The following is a 24,844-nucleotide window of genomic DNA, read 5'->3' as shown; positions in this document are numbered from 1 at the left end:
AGAGCGCTCAAATTGAATTGCTTCGATTTGGAATGTTTAATTGGAAGTGTTTATTATTTATTTTTGACTGCTAAAGAACACAACCATTGCACTGCAAAGCCTCCATTTTGCGCTTAAACATCTAGAAAAATAGCCTTGCACATGGCCTAACACTAAATTTGACTATGATTGCATGCAGAAATGGCCAATATCTCAAAAGTTACAACGTATCACATTACAAAAGAAAACTCTCCCGTCCGATTCTACAGGCGCTGTACACAGCGCCTCACAAACTTGGCCTTGTGGAGGCACATGAAGCGCAGTAGGAAGATGATCAGGAGAAGGCTGACGCCATAGCCCACAACGAGGACGGCACGCTTCCGACGACGCCACCTCTGGTAATCGCGCCAGGATTCGTAGCGATTGCGAAACTGCGGCGGCAACTCGAACTTACTGCGTCGCGGGAAAAACGAGAGGTAGAAGTCCTCGAGCAGATGGCGCACTAGATCGTTGTCCTCCGTCCGCCTGACATCCAGATTGTCGTTGATGCAGTTGAACTTCCGCGGATTACGACGCATCTTGTCCAGGGACTCCACAACCTCCGTGAGATTCGAGGTGAGCATCATAAAGTTGCTGTGCAAGGACCGCTTCGGACTGATGTTGTAGCGGTATCTGGAGCGCTTCCCAAAATTGGACGTGAGGGCTTCGGCCAGCAGGGGGCAGCGGGCGACCAGTTCCCGCGTTATAGTTGGCTGTGAAAGGAACAGTTAGTTGTTTTCTTCGAGCTATTCCAGTCACCTACCAGATTGGAGTCCTCGTAGCGCTCATAGACCAACGTCGAATGCACCACTGTATCGGGGGTGACATATAGACCCAAGGCTCGGGTGCAGTTCTGAACAACCTCCTCAAAGTAGTGCATCGCAGACCAGTCCAAGGGCGGGGAATACATGCGAGTGAGAAATGTACGCACCTCCCGGTCTGACCAGGTTCCGGAAGCATCCGTGTCAAAATCGTCGAAGATCTCCTCCACGCTCAGCAGCTGCGTCTCGCTCATAAGGAAGGAGTAGTAGGCAAAGGCGTACTGTATGTCTGTGGCTGAGCGGAAGCGCTGATGAGCCGTGTCCAGGACCTGCTGCGGGAAACGGAGCTGCATGGCGTCAACAATGTCGCGGTCGAGCAGGAAGCCCACGTGAGCCAGGACATGGCGAGCCTTGAAGCCATAGGCCTTATTCAGCAGCATGTTGGTGACAATTAGGGAGTGCGAATAGATGTCTGTGGATGACTTGAAATCCTCCTTGTGCAGTACGTTACGCTGGCTCGTCGGCATCACTGTGCTGCTGTCCTCCAGATCGGGATTGAGTGACATTAGCTTGTCCTTGTTGAAGCGCTCCACAATGCGCCGTAGCTCGAGCAGGGTAGACACGTTACGATGCCGCATTACATCCTTGAAGTTCGAGGAGCTCTCCTTGATTAGCTTCTGCAGGCCCAGGTGCGGGAATTTGTGTATTGTAGAAGGAGCTGCTTCCTCCTCGTGCGTCTCCTGGCTGTGCATGACGATGTGGGAACCGTCCGGCTGCTCCGTATCGCTGCAGTCCCCGCCATCGAACTGGCATGCATCAATGTTGCAGTGGCGGTCACAGGCCCCATCTCCTATATACGTCCAGGGACAGTCCAAGGCGCAGTCGGGGACCATCCAAGCCTGATAGACCCGAACACCTTCTGCCTCCGTATACAGATCTTCCGGAAAGAGCGGCGCCCCCAGGAATATATCGTCGTTTAAGTACAGAAATCTCTTGGACAGCGTTGGAATACGATGCAGGAATGTCTCGATGGCCGCACTAGAGAACGTCGGCAGCTGCGCCGGGTCAGGGGCCAGCACCTCGTGGGGAACCACAGTGACGCGCTCGTAGCTAAGATCCAGCCAGTTGGGAATCTGGCCATTGGTCACAATATACACGTGGCGAATCCAGCTGGCGTGCTTCTCCAGCGAGCGCAGTGAGTACCGCAGCTCGTTCTTATCGTCGAACCGCGAGGGATCATAGTTGGGGTCAAACCGACTGATGGCCTCGATAAAGCTGGGATCTGAACCGTTCACCCAGGTATAGACGACGTCGATGGGCGTGCAGGGGATGTTGTTGTCACTAATCTGGTTGTCCTCGGATATAGACATCAGACTGCCACCCAGCCAGAACATCAAGCACAGCCCGCCAACCACTGGTAGGTAAGAAAAACTACGATTATTCCAGATGACAAGTGTCCAAAAACTAGATCCTACCAGAAACCAGCTGCAGCTTGCGGCGCGACTGCATCTTCAGCTGCTCGATGGCGCGCCGCATTTTACGTTGCCACGAACGGCGGCGCAGACGCATCCTCAGAGACTTACAGTGCACATTTCATTGATGATTTCATCGTAAAAAGAAAACAACACACAAGTGAAATGGTTTGTTTTGGTTTTTGACCTAAATCAATTAACCGCACGATAGGCTATGGTCACACTGATAATCAACGGAATCTGCAGGGTGACCGTTTACAGAATTTTTTAGGTCAAAATTGAACCGACGGTATATTTACGGTACATCGGTATATAATGGTAAATTTTGCCAATTTTCAACGTATATAGAAATCAAATTAAAGCAAGTATTTGGAATAAACCAGTTAAGTAAAAAATAGATTTATTAATCGTATAAAATTATGTGGGCATGGCTAAATGTTCTATACAGTTAGTAATAGTCCACGGAATATCAAAAACGAGGAATATGTAAAATAGATCTTCGATGGTATGTTTCGGTATATTTCTGAGGGTCGAACGGTATACTTTATCAATAACTCCGCGGTCACACTGTTTATCTGCTCCAGTGATGTAAGTTTAAATGAAAACATCGATGTCGATGACTATCGATGTTGTCAAAATCAAACATCGATGTTGGATTGATAAATCGGATTTATTCTTCGATGCATCGATGTATGACCGATGTTTCAAATATTTCCCATTTGATTACAAAACGAATATTCCACAAAGGAAAAATTAAACTTGATCTTTAATAGCAGTCTTTTACATATCATTGTAGATCAGAGATAACTAATATTTCAAATAAGTACTATTTGTCAACAAAACATCGATACATCACTCAACATCGGTAGCAGCAAAAACATCGGCTGAAAAACATCGATGCTCGATGCATCGATGTTTTTGTCATCACTAATCTGCTCACTTCCTGTCAAAATCGCAGTCACGCGTTTTTTCCGCAGACAAAAAGTTATTTTTAGTATTTAGTGCAGAAAATACGGTTTAATTCATACATAATTGAGTGCGGCACGGTTTTTACAACGCGTCCGCTCAAGTTTTCTGCACGGATGTATCGCAGAGATGTGGATATTTTGTGATTAAAATTTCTCCCCATCTGAGGTAGGCGTAAGAAAAATTGTGAAAAAATGTCCGCCCAGTATATAAAAGTGGCTGCTGCGCACACAAACACAAAGAACCGACGCCATATCGTATATATGGTCGTCTCTTTCTGACTGCGGCGTTTTCGCACATGTTTGAGAGAGATGTCTGATAGTTTTGAGAGCTAAAATGTCTTGAAATTTAAACAAATATAATTCTTTCAATTAATTGTGAATATATGTACTTTTAAATGGTGGTCACGTAATCTGGCCTTAGAAAACGCGTGTGTAGAGAAAGAAAAATCGAAGAAAATGCCAAGCGCAGAGTTGCATTTTCGGTGCGTTTGCGTGCAACGAGGAGGGGAAAAGTTTTGTGATAAGCTCATTTCAGGATGTCTCTTATTTTATTGCTTAGCTTTACGGAAACTGGATACTACGCTAAGCATTTCATATACACTGTAGAAGCAAATTTTAAAAAAGTTATATCAAGCAAAAGGTGGGTGCAGAACATGTGCTCTTCTGCCGGATGAGCCGAAAGCGGCAAAGCGAATGTTTCCCGCCAAACCAATGATAATTCAAAATAATAGCGAAAGATCCATATCGTTTGGTGTACTTGCAGATGTCTCAAACATGAATGAAGGTAATTCAGCAGGAGGGGGGCATGAAGGGCTAAGCCCGGCCCCTCCTGCTGTGTCAGACCGCGTAACTTTACACTCTACGGAAAAATCAGTTGCACTCCCAAAATTGAACACAACAACAACGGCGGCTACAACAACAACAACAGTGACCAGCAATAGAACAACAGCAGCAGCCCTACCGGCTTCCCGCTACTCAGCACAACCGAAAGGAGTCCGTAGTATCAGTAGACAACACCAACAGCAGCAGCTGCCCAGTGCGCAGCTGCCTGTGCCGCTGTCGCCCTTGCCGCCACAACAGCAAACGACAGAGGCAACGGCAGCCACGCCAGTAGCAGCACCACCTACAACCACAACCACACTCGTCTCATCCGCCCACTCCGCCACCACGAGCATCATAGAAGCCTCCGCCTCGCCGCCGCAGGCCAAGCGTCAGCGTTTGGACAACAGTCCGAACTCCAGCCAGGCGAGCAGCAGCATTGTCGGGACTGCCAGCAGCAATATTGTTGGCTCCCTGCTGCCGGCTTCTGTGGCCTCCAGCAGCGAAGTCGGTGGGGTATCTTCGGAAGCCCTGCAAGACTCGAATGCGCTCAAGAAGCGCATTCTCCAGCAGAAATTGCAGATTTTGCGTACTCTTAAGGAAAGGTATGATCGATTATCGTGCCTTGCATAGTGCGGCTTTTCGTGCTCACGCTTTAAATTCCCCTCCACAGGCATCTTGAAAATGTGTCCGAATACTTTTACCTACAAAACGGCGGCAGTATGATGGACTACCCTGCGTGGCGTAAAAAGACACCAACCCCGCAATTCATCAGCTACAGCAATGCAAATCGTATAGATCAGCTGGTACACGAGGATAAACCTAGCACGTCAGCGGCATCCGGTGCGGCCCAAGCCCAGAGAACTCCAACTCCGCAACAAGCAACTCTGGAGACGACGACGACGACGGTGATAAGCGGAACAAGCAACACCGGGACGACTGGACAACAGGTGGACGGAATCAGCAATAGCACAGTGAAAGCGGTTAGCAAAAATTACTATAAACGCCTAGATATGTTAGCCAAGTGATGTTACAATTCAACTGAGCGCCGTTATCGGTCTATTTTTGATTGATTTTGGCTGTTAAAAGGATGTTCGCAGTTGCGAGGCATTTGTCTGATGGAATATTGTTATCAACTACCGTTGACCGCGTAGGTTTTATTTTACAGAATACTAAAGATTTTTGTATCTGTTTTTCCCCAGAATACGCAATCTCAATTGCCAGAAAAGATTGGCAGCAGCACTACGGTAACTCCCGCAGCTGCAGGGGCAGCAGCAACAGCAACTGCAAGCCACTCGACGAGCAACAGCAGCAGCAGCAGTCCCGCCCCAGCTGCAACCACACCAGCAGCAAGCACATCTACCACCACAAGCGGCAGTCTAGTCGAGGCAAGCGGTAATGTTCATCCACCGGAGGCGGAGATCAAGATTCCAGCCGTGGGCGCCACACCAGTGGCCATTTCAACAAAACTACCCGCCGCTGTTGTCCAGCTAACGCAGCAAGGTAAATTTGATGTATTCAATGGATCCCCCAAAAGTGGATCAAACCTCTCATTTTTACCATTATTTTTGTTTGTGTTTTTGTTGTGTTTGTTCGACTGTTCGATCAAAAGATACTGTATTTTCTGTTACTGCGTTTTTACAAGATGTTTTATCGTTTCATTCCATTCCGTTCATTATTTTTTCTATGTTAACGCCAAATTGAAATTTTAAAATCATTGCCAAAAAACTTTAGCCAACTGCATACCAACTCGAACTCCTGTAACCGAACCGTAACCGTAACCGAATCGTGCCAACTGCCAACGCACGTCCTGCACTCACATGAAACCAAAATAAACATATTTAAACTCATTTATATTGTGGCCGCCATCTAATACTATATCCTACTATGTCCTACTAATATTTACCACAAAATCAAATTAAAAAAAACTAGCAAAATTCAGTTGCTAATTTTGTTAGTTTATACACATACACACGACACACATTTAAACGCTATACTATCCCAATGGACCCAAAATTTTTAGTCGAGAATTACGCGAAAATCAAACATTTTAAATTAACGGAATCAGCTCCGCCGTAAAAAAAATCAATCGCTCACCAGCACAACATGCTCAGCGCTCATTTATGGATTTCATACGATAGTGCCGATGTTTAGTGATTTTCATTCATAATATGAATTTGTGCATCACAATCTATCATCCGTTCAGTGATCCCTGATCATGTTGTGCTGATTTGCAGGCCTTATTCGATATCTTTAAAGATACAATTTTATCCACTTATCACTCGTTTGCGATCATTTAGCTAGACTTTAAACATTGTTTGTTTTTTGATCACAAAATTCTTTTTGCCGTGAATCGCTCGCGATTTTGTCGTTTTTTTTTTTTGTTTTGGTCCACTGGGATGAAAAACAATTCTTTGTATTTACGAATGTTTCTGATTTCCAAATTTTGTTTATTACATTTTTGTTTGTTCTTCATTTGTATGATTTGTATTTCTGTTCTCGCTATCACATCCCATGCAAATACCCTCCCCACATATGTACATTCCTATAACGCACACACTCTCAACTCACCATAATTGTATCGTTATCGTTATTGTTATCGTTATAATATAGGTCACATACCCGGTAGACCTTTAGGAGGTCGTCACGGTATGGTCTTCGGTCAAATACCCGCTCCTCCTGCTGCCGTAGGAAATTCTTCTGTACCTTTGGTGCCAGGTGCTTATCGTTCGCAAACTAAACACAAAACAAAACTACAAAAATATCAAAAAACTAAAAAAAAAAAAGAACAAATATTCTCAGCAAAGAAAAAACATTATCGTTTTGATTGAAATTCTTATATATAAACTAAACATTTTGTCTGTTAATTATTGAATATTGAAGCATTTTATTTATCATTTTCCAAGTGCAAAAGTAGTGCATTTATTGATGTGCCTAAAGTTTCATTTATTTAATTCGTTCCTTCTAGAATTGGTGTCTTTTTGTCCTTAGTTAGTTATTAATTGGATTTGGATTTGGATTGGTATTGGTAAAACTGCTTAAAGTTTGATTTACGTTTGAATTGAATAACTGATGAATGTACATTTTTGATTGATTCGTTGATTTGTAAGCAAGTTAGCAAACTTAAGCATACTTAGAACATTTGATTGCGCGTTGATATTCATGATCCACATGATCCATTATCCATTGGGATTGTCACACCACCAGTTGGGCCACCACTTCTTCTCACCACTCACAAATCGCCTATTACCCATCATTTCCATCATTAGCTCTAGCCTAGTTCTATAGCTATCAAGTTAACCCGCACCTAAAAGCGTTTTCTTGATAGTCTCTTTGAAATGCTCTTGAAAATCGTAGATGTGTGCCATAGCAAGGCTCAGTTGCAAGTGATTCTGCCCCATCGATGGCAGCAGAATCATAATAAGCTGGCTACAGATGATCCTTGGGGGATATAGCACCTAAAAGCGTTTTCTTGCCAGCCCAATAAATGCTCTTGAAAATCGTTGATGTGTGCCAGACAAAACTTCTCGCAACAGCAAAGTGATCGGAGTTCCATTCATTGATGACTCTGGTCCGTTTACGTTGTGAACACCATGAAACCCGTGAGATATTGTACCAGTCGGAGTCCAATTTAGGCAAATGCACTCTGTGTCACATTGAAACACAGCCTCATGTGATGACAATTTGTTAGTTTGCTAGATCAAGTGGGAACGGGGCGTCTTATCCATGTGGTTGGTCTATAACCAAGCTGATCACATTGAAAACGCATCGTACATCCTAGTAATAATCGTAATTCCAATAGAAAACTCCGATCCCAATGATTGGTATTGGGAATAGCAGCACCTAAAAGCGTTTTCTTGCCAGCCCAATAAATGCTCTCGAAAATCGTAGATGTGTGCCATAGCAAGGCTCAGTTGCAAGTGATTCTGCCCCATCGATGGCAGCAGGATCACCATAAGCTGGCTACAGATGATCTCAGAGATGGGTACGAAAGAAGCCCAATGCCCAATGCAGTAGCACGTGACCTGGAGGATCCGTAATCTACTGGTTTCTCCACCAGTGTGGAGGTCGAAGCGAGCGCACGCTGTGCACATTGACGGCCCAGCCAGTGGCTCGTGGCTCATCCATGGATTCGGGCGCCATACGAGTATTAGGAATAAGTTTGCATGCAGTTGCCATCTATTGTTGCGTTCTGTTTGTTTAGCAACCGATTCGCAAGAGATTCTCATGTTTATTCCATTCATTCCTGTTGCTTTCCTGGTAGATCAGATCTTTTTTAATTGATGCACCCACCCTCCAGCATGCCTCGCCACGCCACAAGTGGACCTTAATGACTTGATTGATCTTTGAGTTGCAGATGAATGGCCATGTTAATCACATATATTTTGGTTTCTATTCCAAGGTGGCACTCCACTGGTACCCTGCAGCACCGCAGTTGGCTCGACGACGCTCCGGCGCACCCAGAGCCACAATAATGCCGGAAGTGGCAGTGGAAGTGGAGCCACCGCAACGGCAACGGCGGGAGGCACTTCTACGACACCGCTGTACACGGGCAATGGTCCGGCGAGTAGCGGCAGTGGAGCCATCACGCCTGGCACTCCAAGTGGGAGCCTGCTCAGCCCAGGACTAGCCCTGACTGCCGCTGGCACACCGACCAGTGCGGCGCAGGAGTTCTCGTTTAAGGCCAAGCAGGAGGTGTACGTGATGCAGCGTATATCCGAACTACAGCGAGAGGGATTATGGACTGAACGGCGCCTGCCCAAGCTGCAGGAGCCGAGCCGGCCGAAGGCGCATTGGGACTATCTTCTCGATGAGATGGCCTGGCTGGCGGCTGATTTTGCCCAGGAGCGCAAGTGGAAGAAGAACGCGGCCAAGAAGTGCGCCAAGATGGTTCAAAAGTACTTCCAGGAGAAGGCCAATGCGGCCCAGCGGGCCGAGAAGGCCCAAGAGCTGCACCTGAAGCGAGTGGCCTCCTTCATTGCCCGCGAGGTGAAGTGCTTCTGGTCGAATGTGGAGAAGTTGGTGGAGTACAAGCACCAGACGAAGATCGAGGAGAAGCGCAAGCAGGCCCTCGATCAGCATCTCAACTTCATTGTCGGCCAGACCGAGAAGTTCTCTCAACAGTTGGTGGAGGGCATGAACAAGAGCATGGCGGCCGACACACCCAGCCTCAGCCTCAATTCCAGCCGCCTCACCTCGCCCAAGCGGGAGTCTGATGGTAAGAAAATTTCAAATACAAGATATCCTTTCAGCAGAATCAGCATATGATGATAAAATACAAACTGAAACGTTGTCGTGGTCTATTTTTGAACACTTCGATGTTACCCTGGGATGGTCGCATTTGCGAGGCATTTGCCTGATGCTTTCACGTTTCCTCTTATCGATTGCCGGGAGATGTCAATAGGTCGCTAATTCTCGATTCTCCCCCTTTCATTTGCAGTTGAGTTTCGGCCAGAGTCTGGCTCTGAGGACGATGAGGAGACCATTGCCAAGGCGGAGGAGGAGGCGGCGGACGTCAATGAAGAGGTGAAGGCCCTGGCCAAGGAATCTGAAATGGACTTCGACGATTTCCTGAAAGATTTGCCTCCCGGATATCTGGACAATCGTGATAAGCTCATAAAGGAGGAGCATACCACCTCTGCGGTGAAGAGCGAGACGCACGACGAGGAAGACAGCGACGGCGACGACGACAGTGAGTTCGAGGCGAAGGAGGCAAGCGAAGACGATGAGAACACCATCAGCAAGCAGGAGGAGGCCGAGCAGGAGATCGATCACAAAAGGGAGATCGATGAACTGGAGGCCGACAACGACCTGCCGGTTGAGCAGCTGCTGAAGAAGTACAAGTCTGGAAGAATCAGTGATCGGTCGCCCAGTCCCAAGCGACGCAAGCTGGAGCCTTGTAGCGCCCCAGAACTCGACTCGGATGACGATTCCACGGCAGTGGATGAGGAATCCACTGACGGCAGCGATGTGGATGCCAGCGAAGAGGATGACGACGAAGATCTCTCCACGAATGAAACCGAAACGGAAGTGGAGGAGGAGGACCAGGAGGATGGCCTCAAGAGTCTGTTGACAGATGCGACTGTCGATGCGGGCGGAGCAGCAGCGACTGCCGGCAGTGATAGTGCTGGTGCTGGGGCTGCTACTACCGGTGCCAACAAAGACGACATGCTCAATGATGCCGCCGCCCTGGCCGAGAGTCTCCAGCCCAAAGGCAACACCCTGTCCTCCACCAATGTGGTAACTCCGGTGCCCTTCCTGCTGAAGCATACGCTGCGCGAGTACCAGCACATCGGACTCGACTGGCTGGTCACGATGAACGAGCGCAAGCTGAACGGCATCCTGGCCGATGAGATGGGCCTGGGGAAGACTATTCAAACGATTGCCCTGCTGGCGCACCTCGCCTGCGCCAGAGGCAACTGGGGACCGCATCTGATTGTGGTGCCATCGTCTGTGATGCTCAACTGGGAGATGGAGTTCAAGAAGTGGTGTCCCGGCTTCAAGATACTCACCTACTACGGCTCCCAGAAGGAGCGCAAGCTGAAGCGCGTCGGCTGGACCAAGCCCAATGCCTTCCACGTCTGCATTACCTCCTACAAGCTGGTCGTCCAGGATCAGCAAAGCTTTCGCCGCAAAAAGTGGAAATATCTAATCTTAGACGAGGCCCAAAACATCAAGAACTTCAAGTCGCAGCGTTGGCAGCTGTTGCTCAACTTTTCCACCGAGAGGTAACCCCAACCCACCCCACACCCTACTGTAGTTACCCGTATGGCAATCTGTTGTTCTGTTTTGTTCTGTTTGCCTGCCAAAAAGCACCAAAAATCAGTAACCATGCGACTGCTAACTAGCACGGGGACTACGCTTGGGTGCTAAAATTAATATCGTTATAATGCCGCATACTAAACCAGAGCATGCTAACCCGCCCTAGAATGCTTGTGGCCCTGTTCTGAGACAACCCTAAACTCGCACTGGCACCCATTCCCACACCCGCACTTCCCACGATTGCACTCGAATAATCATTCATTTCTCTCTCCCATAGACGCCTGTTGTTGACGGGAACCCCGCTGCAGAATGACCTAATGGAGCTGTGGTCTCTGATGCATTTCCTCATGCCCTATGTGTTCTCCTCACACCGCGAGTTTAAGGAGTGGTTCTCCAATCCGATGACGGGCATGATCGAGGGAAACATGGAGTATAACGAGACTCTGATAGCGCGTCTGCACAAGGTAAGAAGCGTTTCTCAGAATACTTATCGTCACAGATAGCCCCGTGAGGTATTATAGCACCTAAAAGCGTTTTCCTGCCAGCCCAATAAATGCTCTTGAAAATCGTTGATGTGTGCCAGACAAAACTTCTCGCAACAGCAAAGTGATCGGAGTTCCATTCATTGATGACTCTGGTCCGTTTACGTTGTGAACACTATAGATATTGTACCCTTCGGAGTCCAATTTAGGCAAATGCACTCTGTGTCACATTGAAACACAGCCTCATGTGATGACAATTTGTTAGTTTGCTAGATCAAGTGGGAACGGGGCGTCTTATCCATGTGGTTGGTCTATAACCAAGCTGATCACATTGAAAACGCATCGTACATCCTAGTAATAGTTGTCATTCCTATAGAAAACTCCGATCCCAATGATTGGTATTGGGAATAGCAGCACCTAAAAGCGTTTTCTTGCCAGCCCAATAAATGCTCTTGAAAATCGTTGATGTGTGCCAGACAAAACTTCTCGCAACAGCAAAGTGATCGGAGTTCCATTCATTGATGACTCTGGTCCGTTTACGTTGTGAACACTATAGATATTGTACCCTTCGGAGTCCAATTTAGGCAAATGCACTCTGTGTCACATTGAAACACAGCCTCATGTGATGACAATTTGTTAGTTTGCTAGATCAAGTGGGAACGGGGCGTCTTATCCATGTGGTTGGTCTATGACCAAGCTAATCACATTGAAAACGCTCCTTACACGACCTCACCGCTATGATAGCAGCACTAAGCACTATCCTCCTAGTTTTAAGCTTAATCTCGCTGTAATTGACACTTTTTCGTCCTTGTGTGTCCTTGCAGGTGATTCGGCCGTTCCTGCTGCGACGCCTCAAGAAGGAGGTGGAGAAGCAAATGCCAAAGAAGTACGAGCATGTGGTCATGTGCCGTTTGTCGAATCGCCAGCGCTACCTGTACGAGGATTTCATGAGTCGCTCCAAGTAAGTACTGCACTGCACTCCACTCCACTTTAAAAATGGAAGCTAATTCGATTTATAATTCGCAGAACGAGGGAAACCCTGCAGACGGGCAATCTACTGAGCGTGATCAATGTGCTGATGCAGCTGCGGAAGGTGTGCAACCATCCGAATATGTTTGAAGTGCGTCCGATAATATCGCCGTTTCAAATGGAGGGCATTACATTCCACACGCCGCGTCTCGTCTGCGACATAATGGAGTATGATCCGTTCACGGTGAGTCCCAGGTCACAGAAGGGTGTTTCCTCCCTCCCCCAACATTTACCCTTATTGCTCCCTCTGATTGAAAATGATGTTAAACTGTCACTGAAAGTTGGGCTCAATCTGTTTTGGAGCGAGTCGTAAACTTGTCCCAGGATGTTCGCATTTGCGAGGCATTTGTCTGATTCAATCGCCCAGTTCCCCGCCCCCCGTTCCCTGTCCCTTAGGCCAGTTGTAGCTCTAGCAATATATGTGTGTATCTGAATCGACTGACAAATTACTATCTCGCCAATAGCAAATCAATCTGGAAACTGTGAATCTCCTGCTGCTGCATCTGGAGGAAACATTAAGCGCGTACGTATCGCACAAGTGCCGCCTGCTCGCCCCGCCACGCAAGTTGATCGAGGAGATCGACAGCGCCCCACAGCCACCACCGCGCTGCCCCAACGGCAAGTATCGGTTTCACATACGAGTGCGAAGTGCGGAGCTTGCGCAGCGGCTCAAACTGAATGCGGTGCGAGTGGGCGCCAGTCCGGCCATGCGGCTGGAGGGGTCCAAGATTGTGCCAATGCGCACGCTCTTGCCCAGTGGAAGGATCATGAAGCGTATCGGTGGTTCCATTAACCCCATTAATATGGCATTAAAGCCGGTTGTGATCAACAGCGTGATTACGACGTCGTCTGCGACCACAACCACTATAGGAGGATCGGCATCCTCTCCGGGGGCAGCGCTAAACGTCTTGGCCAACGCCAAGCTGATGACTGCACGCTCCCATATGAATGCCCCAACGCCGGCCAAGGTGACCAAGACGATGCAGGATGGAAAACCCTTTTTCTACCTCACGCCAACCACAAATGCGGGGGGAGCCGGTGCCCGCCTAACTCTCACCAGCAAGACATCGTCGCCGTCGTCTGTCACAGCGGGTGTCAATGCGAGCAGCATTTCGGGGACAGCTGCCACTGGTACAGTATTAACATCTCAGCAGCTAATCAAGGATCCCATTGTCAGGGATCTGGCGACGCATGTGAAGAGCACGGCGCAGAAACAGAGAATAGCCAATGGAAGCACGGGGATCGAGGAGCAGGAGGAGGAGGAAGCAGAGGATCCCTACAAGGTCCAGGAACTCATTCAGATGCGCAAGGAGCAGCGCCTGGCCTCCCTCAAGCGCATGGCCACGATCAATCGTCGACGTACCGATGCGACTCCCATCTACGGCCAAGACTGCCGCGGGGCCATCCAGCGGTGCATGCAGTCGACGCGTAGCCTGCGACGCTCCACGTGGCAGACACGGAGCTTCTCCAACTGCTGCACGGCGATGGCCCATCGCGATGGATGGTCCCTCAATCACCTGCTCAAGACCTTCGAGCAGAGGTGTGCGGAAATGGCGCCAATCTTTAGTAACTTTGTGATTTATGTTCCTTCGGTGTGTGCTCCGCTGATCCGCCGCTACGTCCAGAATCTGTCCTCCACGCACTGGCAGTACGAGCGGCAGATCGAGAGCAGGGTGGGACAGACCCTGCTGCCAAAGCTGGACCTTCTGCATCCCATTATCTCGGCAATGACCACACAGTTTCCGGATCCGCGGCTCATTCAGTATGACTGTGGCAAGTTGCAGACCCTGGATCGTTTGCTGAGGCAGCTGAAGGTCGACGGCCATCGCGTGCTGATATTCACGCAGATGACCAAGATGCTGGACGTGTTGGAGGCCTTCCTCAACCACCACGGGCACATCTACCTGCGACTCGATGGCTCGACGCGCGTCGAGCAGCGTCAGATCCTCATGGAGCGCTTTAACGGGGACAAACGGATATTCTGTTTCATTTTGTCCACGCGATCGGGCGGCGTTGGCATTAATCTGACGGGCGCCGACACTGTCATCTTCTACGACTCTGACTGGAATCCCACCATGGATGCGCAGGCGCAGGATCGATGCCACCGCATCGGGCAAACGCGTGACGTGCACATCTACCGCCTGGTGTCCGAGAAGACTATCGAGGTGAACATCCTCAAGAAGGCCAATCAGAAGCGAATGCTTAGCGACATGGCCATCGAGGGCGGCAACTTCACCACAACCTTCTTCAAGAGCTCCACCATCAAGGATCTATTCACAATGGATCAAACCGAGCAGGACGAGACCAACACCACCACCCCCCAGGAAGTCGTCAAGTCCGATGAGAAGACGGAGAAAATTGTCACGTCGACGACGACGACCGCTACCGCGACCTCCGGTGTGGAAACGGAGAAGCAGTCGCTGCGAGCATTTGAGCACGCCCTTGCTGCCGCCGAGGATGAGCAGGACGTTCTAGCCACCAAGACGGCCAAGGCCGAAGTGGCCGCAGATCTGGCCGAGTTCGATGAGAATATTCCCATTGCGGATGATGCCAACGCCGAGGCAGGCGTCGGCTCCTCTCAGGGTGAGATGAGCAAGGCCGATCTGGAGATGCAGAATATCGTCAAGCAGGTGAGTCGCGACTGTTGATTGATTGATCGGGGATGGGTTGCGGGTATGGCAGGGCTTGCAATTTATATTGAATACCGTATCTCGATGCGCATTCGATTCAGCGAGCACTGCCGAGAGAAACTTCCCTTCGGGGAGTATACGTTCAGACATAGTCGAAGCGACTAACCCACGCTCGATTATATCACTCAACGTCTAACATGGCTAGCTCTCGAATTTAGATGTTATGATGGACAGATCGTGTCAGTGAGGATGTGGAGTCAAGCGTGTTCTAATGATTATTGCATTTGTCTTCCCCCCACTTGTAGCTGTCGCCCGTAGAACGCTATGCCATGCGGTTCGTGGAGGCCACTGGAGCTGCCTGGACGGCGGAACAGCTGCGCGCCGCAGAGGCCGAGCTGGAGGCGCAGAAGCGCGAGTGGGAGGCCAATCGACTGGCTGTTATGCAGAAGGAGGAGGAGCTACTCAAGCCGGAGGCCGAGGCTGAGGAACTGCTCACCTACAGTCGCAAGGATTCGAGTAATCAGGTTAATGTCAATACCAAACAAGATTCCCATTCATCCAAAAAGCGAGCCCCAGCCAGTAGGTCTCAGCGCAACAGGCAGGGTCAGCAGCACCAGCTGAGCAGGAGTGTGAGCAGCAGCCACAGTGGCAGCAGTAACCAGAAGAGATCAGTGCCGCCTGCGGTCAGTAGTAGTCCGGCGCAGACGTCGTGTCGGCGTCGTGTCAGCCTCAATGTGAGTGCTCCTCCAGTAGTGTTGGGGTCAGGGTCAGGGACAGGGACAGGAAACAGCAAGAGGTCGACGACTGGGGGCAAGAGCGGCTCGTCTGTCAGACGGAACACGCGACTCCATTCGTTGGGTGTGGTCCATGTGACCAATGCCCAAACACCGCCCACTAGAAAGACAACACGCACAGCCCTAGCTGCAGGAGCGGCTGCGGCTACGGCTGCCGAGGAGGACTCTCCTGTGGTCGCCGGCGAGCGTCCCAAGCGACTGTCGGCCAACATTGCCATGAGCAAGATGATGAAAACGCCCGTCCTCAAGTCCACTCAAATGAACAGCAGTGGAAAGAGCAGCAGCAGCACCACCACCACGCCTCCAAAGCGAGTGTGTGGAGATAGCACCTCTGTTTCGGTCACTTCTCGGCGAAGGCTGCTGAAAAGACGAGCTACGATAGCTGCACCCTTGGCTATTCCAAGCGATGAGGATGAGGACGAGGACGAAAATGACAATAATACAGAAAATGAGGAGGAGGAAGTGAGTGTGGCAGATGAAGACGATGACAATGATGACGATGAGGAGTTGAGTGCAGAAGATAATGACGATAGGGCATCCGCCTTGGAGGAAACAACAACGCAAACCGAAGAATCCCTAAGTGAAAAAGGGAACGGGGCTGATGAGGATGAAGACCAGGAAACGCACGTGGACATCCTCTCCGAGGACTCGGAGAGCAGTTATGCCACAGCCGGAGAAGTTACCGGAGAAGGAGAGGCCGAATCAAATGCCAGCTTGGATGGCTGTTGGAGTGCCCACGATCAAGTGCAAGACACCACAATGACCAGCTCCACGTACTATAATGTGAGCGAGGAGACGGACACAGATGAGCCCAATGATCCCTTGGCGCATGCCAAATCAGAGTCGAGCAAAGAGCAAGCCCTTCAGAGGCAGCAGCATCATCAGATTCTGTCGGATAAGAGCGATGAGAACGAAACTGTTGGCCACACGCCCCGCACTCGATCACGCGGCTCTGTGAAGATCAATCTGTGGACCCTGGACATGAGTCCCGTGGCGAACACCCTGAACCGCAGTGGTTCGAACAGAAGCATCAAGAAGAACGAGTCGACGCCCAGAGAGGTGCATAGCGAGCCCAGGCGCAGGGTAGTGACCAAGAGAATGGTTAAGACGGATGGTAACATCGCCGTTAACAAGTCGTCAACACAGCACAAAAGCACGGCCGGGACGCTGCATCCATGGATAACCAAGACGCCCAAAGTGATGCTACGATCCACGCCGCTTCCTGCCACAGCAAGCTCTGGAGCACACGCAGCCACAGGAGCAGTCTCCTCCTCAAGTGGGACAACGAATCGGTGATAACAACGAATGTTTGTCAGTATTACTTGTAGTATTAAAAGCCAGTCAGCCAGCCAAACCAGCTGCGGTGCGTGTGTGTGTTGTGCACGTTTTAGTGGGTGAATCGTCCTCGGAGAGAGAGCGAGAGAGAGCTTGTCGTCCTCGAGCTGTTTACAGGGCGAGTATTTATAGACTGTAACAAGTTTCCTTCTATCAAACATACATACTATATATTCATGTGTTCTAAGGTTAGTTAGTGATTAGCCGAATGGCAGAAGTCTAGGATAACAAATTCACTTGGATCGATAGGATAGCGATGAAGATGGGAAGATGGGGAGACACACTATAGAGGGATGGATAGGTAGTAGTTTAGCATAGTAAGACCTCTCATATTGTACATAGATATATACATATAGCATATAATTAGCAGCGTGTAATCAGGGCCACTCCAAGTATCCAAGCATTAAAATCATAAATGATTTATTACTTTTCATCAACCGAACATTTCGCTCCCTAAAAAACTGTTTTAGTTCTTAAGCCGCGAGGTATACCTGTAAAATAGAGTTTAAATATTTTGCATTTTATAATTTATTTTGTACTCTTAACTTAACGAAAGCAAAGCAAAACGGAAACCTTACCCATCTTAAGACTTTGCGAATAGATTGACTAACAAATAAACCAGAACTCAATTCGTGTGTTCCATTGTATAAATAAAGATAGATCAACTACAGATCTATCTAAAAAAAAAAAAAAATCAGAAGCAAACGAAACTGAAACTAAACTAAAACTAAAAGAAAAACTAAAAGACGTTGTGGTTTTTATTTACGGACTCATTTCGTGCGTAGCCCCTATATTCCATTTAGAAGAGACAATTGCACAAAAGTTGGGAAAAGAATAAGCGCGTAAATCTCCATCCAAAGATTGTTAAATATTATTTTCTCCAAAGAAATGTAGAATTCTGTTTTGGTGTCGTATATCCGAAAATCTGTCGTGTGTCTGAGATCTGTTAGTTCCGCGTGGAGTCCTCTAAAATATTCTTGCCATCGTAAAAAATCATACATCAAATCAAATCGAATCCCAATCCAATTATCGTACGAAAGCTAGAAACTGTTCGGAATGAAAGCTACAACGCCATCAATTAGCAATTTTCAATTCAATTCAAATCAAAATAGTTTCTAAGCCAACACCAAAACAGAGTTGCTATATCCTGAAAATAATGTGGAACGTGTATTCTTTTCTTTAACTTTCTTGCCTCTTCGTCTGCTTTTGGCTCTGCTTCTCCCATTGGCCCCGTGTCCAGGTCTGGATATCACGCAACACCATGGAACAGATGCCGGTAAGTGGATCGGATCTCCAGTATCGGAGATTGCATTGCCTTGTCTAATCTGAATCTGAATCTCCTACGGAAATATATAGATGTGGTGCCCGCCCACGCCGCCGCAGGACAGTGAGAACGACATCTACATAGACCACTCTCTGTCGTTTATGTACGACCTAGTGCCAATCGCGGAACTGGACCTGCCGCCCGTCTACGTGCGCAAGGAGAACAAACGCTCGCGCTCCGAGGCCGGCTACGATGGCAGTCGGCGCTCCAACAAAATGCGACGGGAGGACAACTGCGCGCCTCCCAAGTCGCTCTTCGATCGCCCGACGCCCCAGCTCTCGCGGCTGCGTCGCGAGCTAAAGAACCAGCGCTTCCGCGGAAGCTTTAAGCCCAACTCTCCCGTACTGGGCATGAAGCCACAGTTGCCCGTTAAGCCGTTGACCGAGCCGGAGGCCATGAGCGAGTGGTGCATCTTCGAGGACATCGCCATACTGCACGTGCTGGTCAATCTGCAAGGCTTGCCCTGCAGTCTGGTCCAGCTGGCGCCTGGTCAGACGCCCAACTGGGACCTCGTCTCGGAGATGGTCAATTTCTGCTCAAAGACGTACCGCTCGGCCAGGCAGTGCCGCTACCGCTATGAGACCCACATTCAGCCGCGCGAGGAGGGCAAGGTGGTGGAGAGTCCCAAGAAGCAGAAGAAACTCAAACCGACATTGCGCACCGAGTACCTCAAGAGCCCACTGCGCTACCTGCGCACCACCCAGCTCTATGCCAGCGACAACAACGCCTCCTTCTACAAGGTCATGCGCTCCAGATTCGACAGCATCAAAACGGCCTACCTAAAGAAGGCCCCTCCGCCGAAGCGACAGTTCAGTGCGCCCAGCCTGATGAACCCCAAGCACATGGAGGTGCTGCAGGAGTTTGGCATACAGAACTATGACCAACCCGTGCCCCCGCAGAATATTGCTGCCATGAAGGCCAGCAAGATCCGGGAGAAGCAACGTGGTGGTCAACAGTTGCTGCCGCCGCAGTCCCAACAGCAGCAACAGCCACAGCAACAACAGCAGCAGCAACAACAACAACATCAGCCCCAGCAACAGGCGCCGCAGATGCAACAGCAGCCTCAGCCCCACCAACAGCAGGTACAGCAGCAGCTGGCCACAGCTTCACCCGTTCCCCAAACTCTTCCCATACAACAGCAGCAGCAACAGCAGACCGTGGAACTGGTGCAGCAGCAGCAACAGCCCATCAACACGAACACAACGGTGGCGGTTCCCTCCGCCGGGCAGCTGCAGCAGTTGCAAATCCAGCACTTAACCAGCGCCAACGTATCGCCCGGCCAGCAGACGGCCATTCTCCTGCATCAGCCCCAGCAGCAAATGCGCACTCACCCGGGACAAGGCCAGCAGTCCGCCACGCAACAGCTGGTGAAGACCATTGTGGGAACCTCTTCCAATCTGACGGCAGGGCAGCTGCAGCAGCTGGCACAACAGTCGGCCGCCGCCAACCCGGGCCAATCCAGCGTCAGCGTGGTGCTGACAACGCCCGTACAGAGTCTGCCGGCCGTTGTTCAGACACAGTCTGGCAGTGCGGCCCAGATCGTGTCCATCTCGTCACAGACAACGCTCCCCGTGAACAGTTCCCCGCAGCTAGGAAGCATTGTGCAGACCCAGACCCTGCCCCAGGTCGTCTCCGTGAGCACACTGCCCACCGTGGGTTCCGTGCTGACCACCACTGCCAGTCAACAGCAGCAACAGCAACAGCAGACCACGGCAGTGACCACACTTAACACCGCCATGCTGCGGGGTCAGCGAATTGTGTCCGCTTCCACGGGAAACACGCTGCAGCAGCGAACAAATGCAGCCGGACAGTCGATTGTGTCCGTGCCCAACCTCGGCCAGGGCGTCAGTCCCGCCCAGTTCCAGACGCAACTTCGTCTGGCCGCAGTGCCCACGTCCCCAGCCACACAAACACAGCTGGTGACCACCAAGGGCATTCCAGTGACTGCCCTTCAGCAGGGAGGGAAGACGACGGTCATTCCCGGAACCCAGCAGCCGGGAGGCGCTCACATCCAGTTGTATCGCCAGCGTAGCCTCAAGGTGCTGCAGACGCAGCCGGCTACCGTTGGTGGGACAGCAGGCGGTGGAGTGGCCACTGCCAATTTGGTGCAGACAGCGGGTACCATCATCCAGGCCGGTAACATGCCCACCCATGTGACCAGCCAGAAGGTGGCCGTCTCCGGAATGCCGGGAGCTGGCGTCGTACAGGCGGCCAACGTCGTTAGCAGTGTCCAGATGCACGGCCAGGCCCGGACGCAGTTCATCAAGCAAATGGCCAGCAAGCAAAGTCTGCAGCGTCAGGTGATATCGGCGGACGGCAGCACCACATCAGCGGCAGCCGGAGACATGCTTCTGGTTAAGCGACACAACATACTGGCCACCCAAAAGGCCCAGCAGGCGACGGGCGCCCTCTTCACCACCACCACGGCCGTTCAGCAACAGCAGCAACAGGGACAGCTGCCAGTGGCCGGACAGGTACAGCCCCAGCAGGTCACCCAGCAGCAGATTGCATCCCTGGTGAAGGCCTCCACGGCTGCGGCAGCCAGCGGGAGCAGTGTGAGCGCGGGTGGAGTCACAGTCTCCGCCACGGGTCCCACGGTGCAGGCGGGAAGCGTGAACATCCCTTTGCCGCAGCTCAAGTCCGGAAGCCAGATCAAGGTGACCATGCCCATGCGGCATCTGCAAATGCAGCAACAGCTAACGATGCCGCGCAAGATCAGCCGAATGACACAGCTGGTAAGCGCCAGCGGACAGCCAACGGCCACCAACATTGTGTCCGGTCCCCAGCCGCAGCAGCAGCAGTCTGGCGGCATGACCGTCACCGGTGGGGGAACCCTGCCCACGGTGGCAGGCCAACAACAGCAGCAGCAGAAGGTGACAGCCGGTGGAGGTAGTGTCCAGGCCCAGCTATTGCACATTCAAAACACCAAGACGCTGCCCAGCTCGGTGACGGTGCAGCAGTTCCAACAGGTCATGCGCAGTGGGCAGCAGGGGACGTTGGCCACCACGAATCTGGTGCTGGGCAAGACTAGTGTCGGACGGGTCATACCCGTGTCGGTGGCCTCGCAGGCCAATCAGCGGCAGACGATCCAGGTAGGTTACCTATCCAAGAATTCCTCTAGAGGAATCAATCAACAATCCTCTCCGCTCTTGCAGGTGGTATCGGCCGCCTCTGCCCAGGCCCTTGCTGCCGGCAGCCTGCGCACTCACGTGGGTAGCCCAGGCATTGCCAACGCCCTGAAAGTGGCCGCTGGGGGCCAGACCACGCAGCAGACCCTGATTGCTGCTCTGCAGCACAATCAGCGGCAAAATGCCAGTCCCGTCCGGCTGCAAACCACTGCCGGTGGGAACCTGCTGGCTGTTGTCCAGCAACAACAACAGCAACATCAACAACAACAGATTCAACAACAGCAACAGCAACAGCATCAGCAACACACTAGCATCGCTGGGCCCACATCGGGGCCCGCCGAGGTGATGACAATAACGCAGACCACCACTACCTTGCCCACGGTGAGCGGTCTGCAGCAGCAACAGCAGCAGCAGCAGGGCGGCATGTCACAACCCACAACGCAACAGGTACGCAAGCTGGTACAGAAAAAGATCATGATACGCAGCGAGAAAGAATAACATTTAGCGCATAGTCGGTCGCAAAGAGCCGCCAGGGCACGCAATCGGCGGAGCATCTCGAGCATCACCTCCACCGTCGCTTCCACAGCCACAGCCACCACAAACACCACCAATTCAAACTCAAACTCGAACTCGAACTGCAGTCCCGACTCCACAACCACCACAAGCACAAGCATCACCAACTCGATCAACTGCCAAACAATTTGAATCTTTCGAATCAAGTTTCGACCAAATTCCGAGCACTCATACCACGTCGATCTTCATGCATTCAATCAATTAGTCAAATAGTTCAGTCATTGCTAAATTGATCTCAATTTCTGTCGATTGGTTTTGCAGCCATGAGCGATGGCGATGGGCGATCGCTCGACAGCTGTGGAGGATTTGGAAAAGATCGTGCTGATGACGATGACGATCCCTTCACTCAGCTCGGGGCGTGGCCGCCGAATTACTTTTACTAATCATAGTGTACCGTAGCCTTAGTTTAATTCGCAATAACTCTTAAGTACCTATAGTAATTACTGGCAAACTGCCTGCTTTAGATTAAACTTGTAAATTGTAGTCATCTAAGCTCTCCCCTCGCCCCCCGCCGTATGTACATTTGTAAATCCATCAAATACTACATACTACAAATTAATAAATGTACATCTATTTAGACTATAATTTACTTATGCTCTAGTATAATGAACAAATTACAGAAATAAAGGAAAAATATAAAGATATTTAAAAAAAAAGTTGTACTAGCTAATAATAGTTTCCGACTAAGTAGCAGAGTTCAGTAAACACGGTTTATGCGGCAATTAAGTATGTGAAAAATATCTAAAAACAAAAAAAAATAAAAACTACAAAATCCTTCGAGCCGGATTTGAACCAGCGACCTATGGATATCTTCGGTACGAAACTTTCTACAGTCCACCGCTCTACCAACTGAGCTATCGAAGGTGACAACGGCTCTCTGGCAAAACGACATTAAGAGACTGGGCGATTGATGGGCGCCGTCAAGTACTACATTACTGGAGGGGGTGAGATTTGAGTTTTGGACAAAAGTCAGTTGATTTATTTAAATGGATGCAGACTAAATTATTTAGCAATATTAACTTACGTACGTCATTAGCTCCCACAACCTACTAGTTCAGTGCTAGCAAAGACTGTACAATACTAAGATGTTGCATGAGGGACCAAAAAGCTGTTCTATGGCGCGGTTTTAAATGACAGAGGGCGCGCTCGGGGTTTAAAGAAGGGTATAGAAACTTCCATACGCAGGTTTTTTAAATTTTCGCTCACAAATCGTACTTACGTGTATCATTTATTCCAATAGATTGCATTTACATCCTTTTCGCTCATTCACTTTCGAAAAATTTCTATTTGGCACGCACCACTCGTATCCAGTCGATCGTATCGCGAACCGAACTTGAATCGGGTAAGGACCTCTCTTACCCGATTGACAACCATGCACACATACCCTGGGGAAAATGGATGTTATAGAATAGTGAATATGTTTGTCATCCCAGGCAAAAACAATTTATTTTCAATATATTTGAATATAATTCAATATTATTTAATATTATTTTCAAAATTTCAGCGATGTTTTAAAGCTTATTTTCTTCTTGCAGAGACCAAGAATAGGTATCAGGATCGAGATCATATACTCATCACTCCTCATATACAACAAATTTCAATTTGAGAAAAGGTCTGTATTTGTTACGTTTTATCAAAGTTTTATAGTCTTTGCTTTTATCTTCATATCAATATTTATACTTTCATATAAAATTACAAAATAGAGTATACAAAGGCTATACTACGGCTTACACGCAATATAGCGACTCTTTTTTTGTTGAACTTTTTCGTTTAAACCTTTTTTTACAATAAATACAATAAAAGCAAGGATTAAAAACTATCCAATCTTGTAGAAAATGTATTCATCAACAGGATAAAACTATGTGGGCATTGCTGAGAGATTTAGTTAGTCAGCATTATTCAATGGAATATCAAAATTGAGCAATTTCCTTTTTCGTTTGTTTTGATTGACCTATTTCGCTACTTGTTTTTTGTTTGACTTATTTCGCTAAAACCTCTTTTTACGCAAAATGCAATAAAAGCAAGTATTAAGAATACACCAGTTAAATAGAAAATTGATTCATCAATCGTATAAAATTATGATGGCATGGCTAAATGTTCTATATATGTAGCTGGTAATATTCGACCGAAAATCAAAATTGAACAATATGGTTACCAAAACTCGACGGAGAACGATTAACATATTATATGCCAAGGGGGAATTTCAATTTTTCACCGAAAATAATACAAATTTAAAAACTTTAACATAATTCAGGTTTTTTTTTTAAGTTCAGAGGAAAGATCGCACGGATCTACAAGAAGAATTTACAATCGCTAATATATTCCGCCATTTACTTCAAGTGTTAAATAGAGGGGGCTTAAGTGGGATAAGTTCATACGAGATGCTACCACTAACCATACAGTATATAGATGTGCCAGTTCATACAACGAAATTGTCACACACCGGCTTGCGCTATCCGTACCCCAGAGTGACGTCATCATGAGAGAGAGAGCGCAGAGAGAACATCTTTGCATGCGTTAGTACACACGCAATATGTTTCGACAAAAATACATATGTGATTGTATGTTTTTTCAGATTTTTTGAACTCTCTCAGGTCTGATCTGTTTTGCCACCAGCATGTTTTAGTGTATGGGTGCACATGCATTCTCACGTACTTTGCGTGTGTGTGTTTACTATTGCTGGCCGCTAGAACTAAAATTTGAGTTTGGTTCTTGTTTCGGGTCTTTTGATGGACTGACCTACCGCCAC

At 49.1% G+C, this 24,844-nt stretch overlaps 2 protein-coding genes and 12 non-coding genes across 17 annotated transcripts; 12 read left to right on the top strand and 2 right to left on the bottom strand.

Annotated features, from left to right (window-relative positions):
• Positions 1-35: 35 nt before the first annotated feature.
• On the bottom strand, positions 36-2,494 carry Gnptab (N-acetylglucosamine-1-phosphate transferase subunits alpha and beta). Its single transcript, XM_001361090.5, has 3 exons — positions 2,255-2,494; positions 782-2,193; positions 36-731 (listed from the first exon to the last, which is right to left on the bottom strand). Exons 1-3 carry the CDS (start codon positions 2,346-2,348, stop codon positions 243-245), a joined length of 1,995 nt encoding a protein of 664 aa, XP_001361127.4. The 5' UTR covers positions 2,349-2,494; the 3' UTR covers positions 36-242.
• A 651-nt stretch (positions 2,495-3,145) lies between these two features.
• Positions 3,146-22,739, top strand: dom (domino helicase). 4 transcript variants are annotated; one of them, XM_015184553.2, is made up of 15 exons: positions 3,146-3,385; positions 3,983-4,643; positions 4,712-5,021; positions 5,241-5,541; positions 6,652-6,756; positions 8,441-9,256; positions 9,479-10,766; positions 11,078-11,264; positions 12,107-12,243; positions 12,309-12,495; positions 12,776-14,941; positions 15,247-15,465; positions 18,311-18,346; positions 18,427-21,486; positions 21,550-22,739. In XM_015184553.2, exons 2-15 carry the CDS (start codon positions 3,994-3,996, stop codon positions 22,018-22,020), a joined length of 9,933 nt encoding a protein of 3,310 aa, XP_015040039.2. In that variant the 5' UTR covers positions 3,146-3,385; positions 3,983-3,993; the 3' UTR covers positions 22,021-22,739. The 4 variants fall into 4 exon arrangements, with proteins under 4 accessions (XP_015040039.2, XP_002138575.3, XP_033234606.1 ...); XM_002138539.4 differs by lacking the exon at positions 6,652-6,756 and having other exon boundaries at positions 21,550-22,020; XM_033378715.1 differs by lacking the exons at positions 3,146-3,385; positions 6,652-6,756 and having other exon boundaries at positions 3,994-4,643; positions 21,550-21,969; positions 22,357-22,739.
• Positions 5,057-5,164, top strand: LOC6898552 (small nucleolar RNA Me28S-Am2589). Its single transcript, XR_053476.2, has one exon. It is a non-coding gene; the product is annotated as a small nucleolar RNA Me28S-Am2589 (small nucleolar RNA).
• Positions 7,341-7,475, top strand: LOC6898551 (small nucleolar RNA psi28S-3316). The gene has a single exon (XR_053475.2). It is a non-coding gene; the product is annotated as a small nucleolar RNA psi28S-3316 (small nucleolar RNA).
• Positions 7,492-7,632, top strand: LOC6898550 (small nucleolar RNA psi28S-3316). The gene has a single exon (XR_053474.2). It is a non-coding gene; the product is annotated as a small nucleolar RNA psi28S-3316 (small nucleolar RNA).
• On the top strand, positions 7,673-7,817 carry LOC6898549 (small nucleolar RNA psi18S-841/snoR66). Its single transcript, XR_053473.2, has one exon. It is a non-coding gene; the product is annotated as a small nucleolar RNA psi18S-841/snoR66 (small nucleolar RNA).
• On the top strand, positions 7,877-8,009 carry LOC6898548 (small nucleolar RNA psi28S-3316). Its single transcript, XR_053472.2, has one exon. It is a non-coding gene; the product is annotated as a small nucleolar RNA psi28S-3316 (small nucleolar RNA).
• Positions 9,297-9,405, top strand: LOC6898547 (small nucleolar RNA Me28S-Am2589). Its single transcript, XR_053471.2, has one exon. It is a non-coding gene; the product is annotated as a small nucleolar RNA Me28S-Am2589 (small nucleolar RNA).
• Positions 11,320-11,460, top strand: LOC117183798 (small nucleolar RNA psi28S-3316). The gene has a single exon (XR_004468976.1). It is a non-coding gene; the product is annotated as a small nucleolar RNA psi28S-3316 (small nucleolar RNA).
• Positions 11,491-11,635, top strand: LOC117183797 (small nucleolar RNA psi18S-841/snoR66). Its single transcript, XR_004468975.1, has one exon. It is a non-coding gene; the product is annotated as a small nucleolar RNA psi18S-841/snoR66 (small nucleolar RNA).
• LOC6898545 (small nucleolar RNA psi28S-3316) lies at positions 11,695-11,835 on the top strand. The gene has a single exon (XR_053469.2). It is a non-coding gene; the product is annotated as a small nucleolar RNA psi28S-3316 (small nucleolar RNA).
• On the top strand, positions 11,866-12,010 carry LOC6898544 (small nucleolar RNA psi18S-841/snoR66). The gene has a single exon (XR_053468.2). It is a non-coding gene; the product is annotated as a small nucleolar RNA psi18S-841/snoR66 (small nucleolar RNA).
• Positions 12,563-12,672, top strand: LOC6898543 (small nucleolar RNA Me28S-Am2589). Its single transcript, XR_053467.2, has one exon. It is a non-coding gene; the product is annotated as a small nucleolar RNA Me28S-Am2589 (small nucleolar RNA).
• Positions 22,740-22,867: 128 nt separating the features above from the next.
• TRNAY-GUA (transfer RNA tyrosine (anticodon GUA)) lies at positions 22,868-22,959 on the bottom strand. Its single transcript is given in 2 exon segments — positions 22,868-22,903; positions 22,923-22,959. It is a non-coding gene; the product is annotated as a tRNA-Tyr (tRNA).
• Between the last annotated feature and the right edge of the window lie 1,885 nt (positions 22,960-24,844).

This window comes from Drosophila pseudoobscura, chromosome 3, assembly GCF_009870125.1.
Source record: "Drosophila pseudoobscura strain MV-25-SWS-2005 chromosome 3, UCI_Dpse_MV25, whole genome shotgun sequence".
Lineage (NCBI taxonomy): Eukaryota > Metazoa > Arthropoda > Insecta > Diptera > Drosophilidae > Drosophila > Drosophila pseudoobscura.
Note: the sequence above shows the minus strand (reverse complement) of the source record. Positions and strands in the feature narration are given on the sequence as shown.